Source organism: Melozone crissalis, unplaced genomic scaffold (genome assembly GCF_028551555.1).
Source record: "Melozone crissalis strain CALT ecotype California unplaced genomic scaffold, PUWL_Pcris_2 ptg000692l_1, whole genome shotgun sequence".
Classification (NCBI taxonomy): domain Eukaryota; kingdom Metazoa; phylum Chordata; class Aves; order Passeriformes; family Passerellidae; genus Melozone; species Melozone crissalis.
In genome coordinates, this window is record NW_026536355.1 from 29,363 (window position 1) to 40,715 (window position 11,353).

General features: G+C 62.5%; 1 protein-coding gene across 1 annotated transcript; it reads right to left on the reverse strand.

Annotated features, from left to right (window-relative positions):
- Window positions 1-1,948: 1,948 nt before the first annotated feature.
- Window positions 1,949-10,022, reverse strand: LOC128950518 (red-sensitive opsin). The gene is made up of 6 exons (XM_054295387.1): window positions 9,911-10,022; window positions 8,464-8,760; window positions 5,970-6,138; window positions 4,862-5,027; window positions 3,099-3,338; window positions 1,949-2,062 (listed from the first exon to the last, which is right to left on the reverse strand). Exons 1-6 carry the CDS (start codon window positions 10,020-10,022, stop codon window positions 1,949-1,951), a joined length of 1,098 nt encoding a protein of 365 aa, XP_054151362.1.
- Window positions 10,023-11,353: the final 1,331 nt, after the last annotated feature.

Consider the following 11,353-nt stretch of genomic DNA (forward strand, 5'->3'; position numbering starts at 1 on the left):
TCCTTGTCCCTGTCCCATCCCTTTCCCACCTCTGTCCATTCCTTGTCCCCGTCCTTGTCCCCATCTCTGACCCATCCCTGTCCCCATCCCTGTGTCCCCATCCCTGTGTCCCCATCCCTGTCCTTGTCCCATCCCTATCCCCCCATCCCTATCCCCATCCCCGTCCATTCTTTGTCCTCATCTCTGTCCCTGTCCCCATCCCTGTCCCATCCCTGTCCTTGTCCCCATCTCTGTCCCATCTCTGTCCCCATCCCCGTCCCCCCCTCCACGTGCCTTTTCCTCTGGCCCCGCCCCTTTCCCGCCCCCTCCCCGCCAATCACAGCGCGGCGCGAGCCCCTCCCGCCCTTTTTCACCAATGAGAACGCATGGGAGGCGTGGCCAGTGACGATGACATCACCTCCATTCAGACCACTCCCCTTTCGCCCCACCCCTACTTCTGATTGGCCGCTGGGGCAGCGATGATTGACATCTCTGTTGACCAATAACAGAGCCGAGCGGAGCGGGAGCGCTTCCCATTGGCTGCGAGCTTGAGGGGGCGGGGCTAGCTGCCTCTGTCGCTCCCCGGGGTCCGGGGGGGATTTAGGGGGACACGGGGGGGGTGACACCGCCGCAAGGCTGATGGGAGGGTTGGGGACCCCCGGGGGGGACATCCCGGAGGGCGATGGGACAGTGGGAACACCCCAGGAGGGGACACTGGCGATGCCCAGAGCCGTGGGGACAATGGGACACCAAGGAGGGGACACCGGGGATGCTCAGAGCCCATGGGGACATTGGGGACACCCCAGGAGGGGACACTGGGGATGCTCAGAGCCCATGGGGACATTGGGGACACCAAGGAGGGGGACACTGGGAACCCCAATACCGTGGGGACATTGGGGACCCCCCAGGAGGGGACATTGGGGACCCCCAGAGCCGTGGGGACAATGGAAATCCATCGAAGGGGACGTTGGGGGGTGACATTGGCGACCCCTGGGACACTGGGACATGGGACACCCTCCCAAGGAGGTGACACTGAGAACCCCCAGTACCCTGGGGACATTGGGGACACCAAGGAGGGGACCCCCAGCCCCCTGGGGACACGGGGGACATCAAAGAGGGGACCCCCAGAGCCATTGGGGACACCTAAAGAGGGGGACAGTGAGAATCCCCAGCGCTCTGGGGACACTGGGGACACCAAGGAGGGGACCCCCAGCTCCCTGGGGACACGAGGCCAGTGCAGGGAGGTGACCCTGGGGACCCCCAGCCCCTTGGGGACATTGGGGACACCAAAGAGGGGACCCCCAGAGCCATTGGGGACACTGGGGACACCTAAAGAGGGGGACAATGAGAACCCCCAGCCCCCTGGGGACATTGAGGACACCAAGGAGGACAACCCCAGCGCCCTGGGGACACCAAGGAGGGGGGCCCAGCCTCTTGGGGACATGGGGCCAGCACAGGGAGGTGACATGGGCTGCGCGGGGAGGTGACACTAGGGACCCCCAGCCCCCTGGGGACACCAGGCCAGAGCAGGGAGGTGACATTGGGGATCCCCAGTCCCTTGGGGACACGGGCGGCGCGGGGAGGTGACACTGGGGACCCCCATCCCCCTGGGGACACCAGGCCAGAGCAGGGAGGTGACATTGGGGATCCCCAGCCCCTTGGGGACACGGGAACAGTGTGGGGAGGTGACACGGGTGGCATGGGGAGGTGACACCGGGGACCCCCAGCCCCTCGGGGACACCGGGCCAGCGCGGGGAGGTGACACGGGTGGCACGGGGAGGTGACACTGGGGACCCCCAGTCCCTTGGGGACACAGGGCCAGCACAGGGAGGTGACATTGGGGATCCCCAGCCCCTTGGGGACAGGGGGCCAGCGCGGGGAGGTGACACGGGCGGCGCGGGGAGGTGACACTGGCGCTCGACTGTCTGGGAGGTACAAAGCTTTATTGGGGAGGGGGCGGCGGGGGTCCCTAGGCGGGGGACACGGAGGAGTTGGACACCGAGGACACCTCGGTGCGGGAGGTGGAGACCTCGGAGCCATCGTCCACCTTCTTGCCAAAGAGCTGCAGGATGCAGTTCCGGAACTGCGGGGACACACGGGGACAATGGGGACAGGCAGGGGACAGGGGGACAGACAGGGGACAATGGGGACAGGCAGGGGACACCGGGGATGGGGGGACAGGGGATGGACAAGGGACAATGGGGACAGATAGGGGACAGGGGGGACAGACAGGGGACAATGGGGACAGACAGGGGGACAGACAGGGGACACAGAGGGGGACAGACAGGGGACAATGGGGACAGACAGGGGGACAGGGGGAACAGACAGGGGACACGGGATGGAGGGACACGGGGTAAAGGAGGACACACGGGGACACAGGGGACAGGGGAAATGTAGGGGACACATGGAACAGATGGGACACAGGTGACATGGGGACAGACAGGGGACACGGGGACAGACAGGGGATGAGGGGAACATGGGGGACACAGGGGACATGCAGGGATGGAGGGGACGGGGGAACACAGGGGACAGTGGGGACGGACAGGGGGCAGGAGGGGACGGGGGACAAGAGGACATGAAGATGTAAATGGTGGGGTTGTAGATGGTGGCTCTATCCCATACCCCATATCCCCATTCCCATAGCTGTACCCAGGTGTCCCCAGCTGTCCCCAGCTGTCCCCAGGTGTATCCCAGGTGTGTCCCAGGTGTGTCCCTCACTTGTCTGCTCATGCAGACGTAGATGATGGGGTTGTAGATGGTGACCCTGTCCCTATCCTATGTTCCATATCCCATATCCCCCGTGCCCATAGGTGTGCCCAGCTGTCCCCAGGTGTGCCCAGCTGTCCCCAGGTGTGCTCAGGTGTACCCAGTTGTACCCAGGTGTGCTCAGGTGTGCCCAGCTGTCCCCAGGTGCGTCCCTCACCTGTCTGTTCATGAAGACGTAGATGATGGGGTTGTAGATGGTGGCTCTATCCTATATCCTATGTCCCATACCCCATGTCCTGGCTGTGTCCCCATGCCCATAGGTGTGCCCAGCTGTCCCCAGGTGTGCTCAGGTGTACCCAGTTGTACCCAGGTGTGCTCAGGTGTGCCCAGCTGTCCCCAGGCGTGCCCCTCACCTGTCTGTTCATGAAGACGTAGATGATGGGGTTGTAGATGGTGGCGCTCTTGGCGAAGAAGGCGGGCAGGGCGGCGGTGAGCGGGTGGAAGGCGTAGCCGGGGTTGGCGGCGGCGAAGCAGGCGAAGATGGTGTAGGGCCCCCAGCAGAAGCAGTAGGCCAGGATCATCACCACCACCATGCGCGACACCTCCTTCTCCGCCTTCTGCGTCGACTCCGACTCCTTCTGCTGGGCCGCCACCTGGGGAGGGGGACACGGCGGGTCAGGGGGGGGGGGTCCTCAGGGGGTTTGGGGGGGTTATCATGGGGTTTAGGGGGATTAAAAGGGTATCTGGGCTGACTCCTTCTGCTGGGCCGCCACCTGGGGAGGGGGAGATTGAAGGGTTAGGGGGCTCATGGGGGGCCCTGGAGGGAGTCTAGGGGGGTTATCATGGGGTTGGGGAGGGTTAAAGGGGTATCTGGGGTGACTCCTTCTGCTGGGCTGCCACCTGGGGAGGGGGACATGGGGGGGTCAGGGGGGGTCCTCAGGGGTTTTGGGGGGGTTATCATGGGGTTATCACAGGGTTTGGGGGGATTAAAAGGGTATCTGGGGTGGCTGCTTCTGCTGGGCTGCCACCTGGGGAGGGGGGACATGGGGGGGTCAGGGGTGGTCTTCAGGGGTTTGGGGGGGTTATCATGGGGTTATCATGGGGTCTAGGGGGATTAAAAGGGTATCTGGGGTGACTCCTTCTGCTGGGCTGCCACCTGGGGAGGGGGAGATTGGAGGGTTAGGGGGGTCATTGCGGGGGGCTCAGGGGGTTTGGGGGCAGATTGGGGGCTTTGGGAGGGTTTGAGGGGTTTATTGTGGGGTTTGGGGAGGTATAGGGGGCATCTGGGCTGACTCCTTCTGCTGGGCCGCCACCTGGGGAGGGGGACATGGGGGGGTCAGGGGGGGTCCTCAGGGGGTTTGGGGGGGTTTTCATGGGGTTATCATGGGGTCTAGGGGGATTAAAAGGGTATCTGGGGTGATTCCTTCTGCTGGGCCGCCACCTGGGGAGGGGGACACAGGGGGTCAGGGGGCGGATTGTGGGGTTTGGGGGGGCTCCAGGAGGAGTTTATAGGGAGTATCTGCGGTGTAGGGGGTATAAAGGGTGACTCCTTCCCACCTGGGGGGAACATGGGGGGTCAGGGGGCTCCTCACGGTGTTTGGGGGGGGGGGGGGGAGATTGGGGCGTTTTGGGGGGGTGTCCTGGGGGTTATCATGGGGTTTGCAGGGATTAAAGGGGGTGTTTAGGGGATTTTTTGTTCAGGATTTTTTTTCCCTGTTTTTGTGTTTTTTTTTTTTTTTGGTTTGTTTCTATGTTTTTTCCCCGGGATTTTTTCAGTTCAGAATTTTTCCCCGTTTTTTTTTTTTTGGTTTTTTTTGGTTTTTTTTGTATCAGGATTTTCCCCCCGCTTTTTTTTTTCTCTTTCTGTATTTTTTCCCCGGGAATTTTTTGGTTCGGGATTTTTTTTCCCCCTTTTTGTTTTCAGTTCCGTTTTTTTTTTCCCCGGAGCTTTTTCAATTTCGGATTTTTTCCCCCGGGTTTTTTCCTTTTTCAGTATTTTATCCCTAGGGGTTTTTTTCAGTTGAGGATTTTTTTTTCCCCGGGTTTTTTTTCATTTCAGAATTTTTTTTCCCCGGGGTATTTTCAATTCTGGACTTTTTTCCCCCGAGTTTTTTTCATTTCAGAATTTTTCCCTGGGTTTTTTGTCTCAGATTTTTTTGGGGGGCTCTCTCCTCACCGCACGGATGGCCAGCCACACTTGCAGGTAGCAGAAGATGATGACGGCCAGCGGGAAGAAGCAGCAGGTGACCATCAGCACCACCATGTAGGACTGCACGCCCGGGTCCGTGCTGCCGCTGAACACGTCGGGCCCGCACGAGGTCTTCAGCCCGTGGGGCCAGTACCTGCCATGGGGACAGCGGGGGTCAGGGGGGACAATGGGGACCCCCCCAAATTCCTCACAAAGGATCCGGGTCTGGGGGATCCCTGGGAACCTCGGGGGGTCACCCCCAGGCCCACCTGAGTCATCCCTATGGGGCCAGTACCTGCCATGGGGGGACATTGGGGGTCTGGGGGGACAATGGGGACACCCCCAAATTCCTCACAAAGGATCCAGGTCCAGGGAACCCCAGGGGATCTCAGGGGGTCACACCTAGACCCATCTTGGGGGCACCTGGGACACCCCCATAGGGTCAGGGGTGACAATGGGGACACCCCCAAATTCCTTGTGAAGGTTCTGGGTCTGGGGGATCCCTGGGGATATTGGGGGGGTCACCCCCAGACCCACCTTGGGGACACCTGAGTCACCCTCATGGGGCCAGTACCTGCCATGGGGGGACATTGGGGGTCTGGGGGGACAATGGGGACCCCCCCAAATTCCTCACAAAGGATCCGGGTCTGGGGGATCCCTGGGAACCTCGGGGGGTCACCCCCAGACCCACCTCGGGGACCCTCGGGTATCACTGAGGACACCTGGGTCAGCCTTGGGGAACCTCTGGAGCCACCGCTGGGGACACCCAGGTCACCCCTGTGGGGTCAGGGGGACATTGGGGGCTCAGGGGTGACAATAGGGACACCCCCCCAAATTCCTCAGAAAGGATCCGGATCTGGGGGGATCCCTGGGAACCTTCAGGGGGTCACCCCCAGACCCACCTTGGGGACCCTCGGGTCACCCGTGGAGCCTCTGACAGCTCTGGGGACACTCGTGTCACCCCCCCCCAATACCCCTGGGGACACTCGTGCCACCTCTGTGACCCCCTGGGGACACTCGTGCCACCCCAAACACCCTCTGGGGACACTCGTGCCACCCCCGGACCCCTCCCCAGGCCCTGGAGACCCCTCCCCACCTGCTCCAGCCGAAGATGGGGGGCGCGGTCCAGGCGCAGGACCAGATCCACGAGAAGAGGACCCCGGCCACCGCCAGCTTCCCGTCGAACTTGATGTTGCCGAAGGGTTTGCACACCACGAACCAGCGCTCCCAGGAGATGATGGCCAGCGACCAGAGCGCCGTGATGCCTGCAGGGGTGTGGGGTGGTTATGGGGCTGCCCCACAGCGCGCAGACCCACAGAACCCCATAGAACGCAATAGATAACCCCATAGACAGCCCCACAGCATCCAGTCCCTGCTGTGGGTAGGGTGGCCAGAGATCACAGTGCTGGGATTCCTGCAGGGGTTTGGGGTGGTTGTGGGGCTGCCCCACAGAGCCCAGACCCACAGAACACGGCCCTATAGAGCCCAGACCCATAGAACCCCATAGGATCCCATAGAACCCCATAGACAGCCCCACAACATCCAGTCCCTGCTGTGGGGAGGATGGCCAGGAACTGCAGCACTGGGATTCCTGCAGGGGTTTGGGGTGGTTATGGGGCTGCCCCACAGAGCCCAGACCCACAGAACACGGCCCTATAGAGCCCAGACCCATAGAACCCCATAGGATCCCATAGAACCCCATAGACAGCCCCACAACATCCAGTCCCTGCTGTGGGGAGGGTGGACAGGAACTGCAGCGCTGGGATTCCTGCAGGGGTTTGGGGTGGTTATGGGGCTGCCCCACAGAGCCCAGACCCACAGAACACGGCCCTATAGAGCCCAGACCCATAGAACCCCATAGGATCCCATAGAACCCCATAGACAGCCCCACAACATCCAGTCCCTGCTGTGGGGAGGATGGCCAGGAACTGCAGCACTGGGATTCCTGCAGGGGTTTGGGGTGGTTGTGGGGCTGCCCCACAGCGCCCAGACCCACAGAACACGGCCCTATAGAGCCCAGCCCCATAGAACCCCATGGACAGCCCCATAGCATCCAGTCCCTGCTATGGGGAGGGTGGACAGGAACTGCAGCGCTGGGATTCCTGCGGGGGTTTGGGGTGGTTGTGGGGCTGCCCCACAGCGCCCAGACCCAGAGAGAGTCCCTGATCCATATCCCTGACCCACATTTGTGACCCACATCCCTGACCCTCATCCCTGCCCCGTATCCCTGCCCTACACTCCTGACCCTAACCCCAGCTCTACATCTGTGACCCACATCCCTGCCCCACATCCCACCCCACATCCCAGCCCCATATTTCTGTCCCATATCCCTGACCCTCATCTCTGACCCATATCCCAGCCCCATATCCCTGCCCCATGTCCCTGACCCTCATCCCTGCCCCACATCCCTGCCCTACACCCCTGACCCTAACCCCAGCCCTACATCCATGACCCACATCCCACGCCCCACCCCATCCCTCATCCTCCTGTCCCCAACTGACCACAAGCACTGACCACACCCCAGCCTAACTGACCACAGGTGCTGACCACAAGCACTGCCCACCCCCCACCCCCCCCACACCCAACTGACCACAAGCATTGCCCACACCCCCATCCCATATCCCCACACCAAGCTGACCACAGGCACTGCCCGCACCCCCCCAATTCTCCAGCCCAACTGACCACAATCACTGACCACACCCCCACACCAAACTGACCACAGGCACTGCCCATACCCACCCCCCCTCCCCCCCGTGTGTCCCCAGCCCAACTGACCACAGGCACTGCCCATACCCACACCCCCCCCCCCGTGTGTCCCCAGCCCAACTGACCACAAGCCCAGACCCCACACCCCCGTGTCCCCAGCCCAACTGACCACAGGCACTGACCACACATCCCCACCGTGTCCCCAGCCCAACTGACCACAGGCACTGACCACACATCCCCACCGTGTCCCCAGCCCAACTGACCACAGGCACTGACCACACATCCCCACCGTGTCCCCGACCCAACTGACCACAGGCACTGACCACACATCCCCCCCGTGTCCCCAGCCCAACTGACCACAGGCACTGACCACACATCCCCACCGTGTCCCCAGCCCAACTGACCACAGGCACTGCCCATACCCCACACCACCCCCCCCCCCCGTGTGTCCCCAGCCCAACTGACCACAGGCACTGACCACACATCCCCCTGTGTCCCAGCCCAACTGACCACAGGCACTGACCACACATCCCCACCGTGTCCCCAACCCAACTGACCACAGGCACTGACCACACATCCCCACCGTGTCCCCAACCCAACTGACCACAGGCACTGAGCACACATCCCCACCGTGTCCCCAACCCAACTGACCACAGGCACTGACCACACATCCCCACCGTGTCCCCAGCCCAACTGACCACAGGCACTGACCACACATCCCCCCTGTGTCCCCAACCCAACTGACCACAGGCACTGACCACACATCCCCACCGTGTCCCCAGCCCAACTGACCACAGGCACTGACCACAACCCCACCCCACCCCCAAACTGACCACACCCCCCACATGTCCCCAACCCCCCTCCGTGTCCCCAGCCCAACTGACCGCAGGCGCTGACGGTGTAGCCCTCGATGACGCACATGGGGTGGCCCAGGATGAAGTAGCCGAAGATCTGGTTGACCACGCTGATGGTGCTGGCGATGACCGTCTCGCCCAGGTCGGCCACGGCCAGGTTGACCAGGATCCAGTTCAGGGGGTGCCGCAGCTTCTTGAACTTGGCCGTGGCCACCAGCACCAGCCCGTTGGTGAACACCGAGGCGATCACCACGAAGATCATCCACAGCGACGTCAGGTTGTACACCCAGCGTGGGGCGATGTGGTAGTTGGGGCCCTCGAAGGGACCTGGGGGGCGCAGCGGGGTCAGCGGTGGTGGCCGTGGGTGACCCTCGTGTCACCTCGTGTCACCCTGCGTCACCCTGCGTCACCCTGCGTCGCCTCGTGTCGCTGCTGGGGGTGGTGGCGGTGGTGGTGGAGGTTGGTGTTGACCTCAAAATTCCCTCAAATCTCCCTCAAAATTATTCCCCTGGTGTCCTTTGGTGTCTCTTCATGTCCCTCTTGTCCCCTCATGTCCCCTCATGTCCCCCAACATCTTCACTGCCATTGGTGTGGGTTGGCGTACTTTGATCATTAATCCCAAAACTCTTCAAAACTCCTCAAAACTCCCCAAAAATCTCCCTCAAAATGATTCCCTGGTGTCCCTTTGTCTGTCTTCATGTCCCTCTGTGTCCCCTCGTGTCCCTTTGTGTCCCTCTGTGTCCCCCCCATGTCCCCCCACATCTTCACTGTGTCATTCCCATCAATATGAGTCGGCATATGTTGATCGTTGATCCCAAAAACTCCCCCAAAACCCCCTCCAAAATGCTCCTCCTGTGTCCCCTCATGTCCCCTCATGTCCCTTCATGTCCCTTTGTGCCTTTTGGTCACCCCTGATGTCCCCTCCTGCCCCTTTTTGTCCCCGCTGTCCCCCATGTCCCTCCATGTCTTCACTGCGCGTCATTGCCATTGATGTCCGTTGACCCCAAAACTCCTCAAAACTGCCCCAAAACTCCCCCAAACCCCCTCCCTCCATGTCCCCCAGTGTCCCCCAGTGTCCCTCAGTGTCCCCTGATGTCCTCCACTGTCCCTCCATGTCTCTCTGTGTCCCCTGATGTCCCCAATATCTTCACTGCGCTCATCTCTACTATTGGCGTACCTTGCCGCCAACCCCAAAACGCTGCAAAACCACCCCAAAACTGCCCCAGGTCCCCTCCCCCCATGTCCCCCAGTGTCCCCTGATGTCCTTCAGTGTCCCCTGATGTCCTTCAGTGTCCCCTCATGTCCCCAAATGTCCCCAATATCTTCACCACGCGTGTATCTACCACTGAGATACACAACCGCCAACCCCGAAACTCCCCAAAAACCGCCCCAAAACCGCCCCAGAACTGCCCCAGAACTGCCCCAGGCCCCCTCCCCCGGTGTCCCCGCGGTGTCCCCGCGTGTCGCCGCCGCTCACCGCGCGTGTTGTTGCTGTTGGTGTAGGTGAAGATGCTGTCGCGCGTGGTGTCGTCGTCGTCGTGACGCCGGCGCGCGGCGAAAACCGCCCCGTCGAAAACTCCCGTCGCCATCGTCCCCAAGTGCCACCAGCGCCACTGCCCCGGCCAGCCGCGCCCCCCTGCTCTTATAACCCCCCCCCGCCCCCGGATTAGCCCCGACCCCCCCCCAAAATCCCGTCCCTGAGCCCTTAATTGGGGCCGCGCGGATCCGGGGGGGGACGGCCCGGGCTCACCTGAGCAGCCGGGGTGAGCTGATGGGATTGACGCCAGCGCTAATCCCCCGCTGCTTCCTGGGCGCTGTGCCCCCCCCCCCCGGGGTCTGAAATGCCCCCCTCGGGACCCCCGGGATCCCAACGGGACCCCCGGGATGGAAATGGGGAGCCCCAGAAACCCCGGGACCCCCAGAAATATCCGGGACCCCCAAAACGGGGCGTGCATCACAAAGAGCCCTGAGGTTCCCTGGATAATTTTCACCCCCCCCCCCCGAGATCCAAATTGGCCCCCCCGGGACTCAAATTGGCCCCCTCGGGACCCCCGGGATGGAAATCGGGATCCCCAGAGACCCCCGGGACCCCCGGGATGGAAATCGGGATCCCCAGAGACCCCCGGGACCCCCAGAAACCCCCGGGACCCCCAAAATGGGGCGTTCATCGCAAACAGCCCCGAGGTTTCCTTGGATAATTTCCATCCAAATTGCCCCCCCGGGGCCCGAACTGCCCCCCACGGGACCCCCGGGATCCGAACGGGACCCCCGGGATGGAAATCGGGACCCCCAGAAACCCCCCCGGGACCCCCGGGATGGAAATCGGGACCCCCAAAACCCCCCCGGGACCCCCAAAATGGGGCGTTGGTCACAAACAGCCCCGAGGTTTCCTTGGATAATTTCCACCCCGCCCGAGGTCCAAATTGGCTCCCCCGGGACCCCCAAGTGTGGGGCTGAGCCCCCCAGGAGCAGCGCTGGGATGTGACACAGCCCCACAGTGGGGTCCTGCCCCATAGCGGGGTCCTGACCCCCTTCCTGCCCCATAGCGGGATCCAAGTGCCTCCTACCGCACATCGGGGTCCTGACCCCCCTTCTGCCCCATAGCGGGGTGTTTGTCCCCCTTCCTGCCCCACATTGGGGTCCCGACCCCCTCCTGCCCCATAGCGGGGTGTCCCGGCGCCCCGCCCCACAAAATTCTGTGTCTCAGCCCCCTCTTGACCCACATCGGGGTCTTGACCCCCCTCCCACCCCATAGCGGAGTCCTGACCCACATGGGGGTCCTGACACCCTTCCAGCCCCATAGCGGGGTCCTGACCCCCTCCTGACCCACTTTGGGGGGGTCTTGACCCACATTGAGGGGTCCTGGAGCCCCTCCGCCCCATATCTGGGTCCCAGCCCCCCTCCTGACCCACATCGAGGT

What these genes read in the sequence shown, in the direction of transcription:
- LOC128950518 (XM_054295387.1), bottom strand. Translation starts at nt 10,022, where the DNA reads ATGGCGACGGGAGTTTTCGACGGGGCGGTTTTCGCCGCGCGCCGGCGT. An exon ending in CCCATCTTCGGCTGGAGCAG is followed by an intron (nt 5,028 to 5,969) that starts GTGGGGAGGGGT and finishes TCCCCATGGCAG; the next exon opens with GTACTGGCCCCACGGGCTGA. An exon ending in ACGTCTTCATGAACAGACAG is followed by an intron (nt 2,063 to 3,098) that starts GTGAGGGGCACG and finishes GTGTCCCCGCAG; the next exon opens with TTCCGGAACTGCATCCTGCA.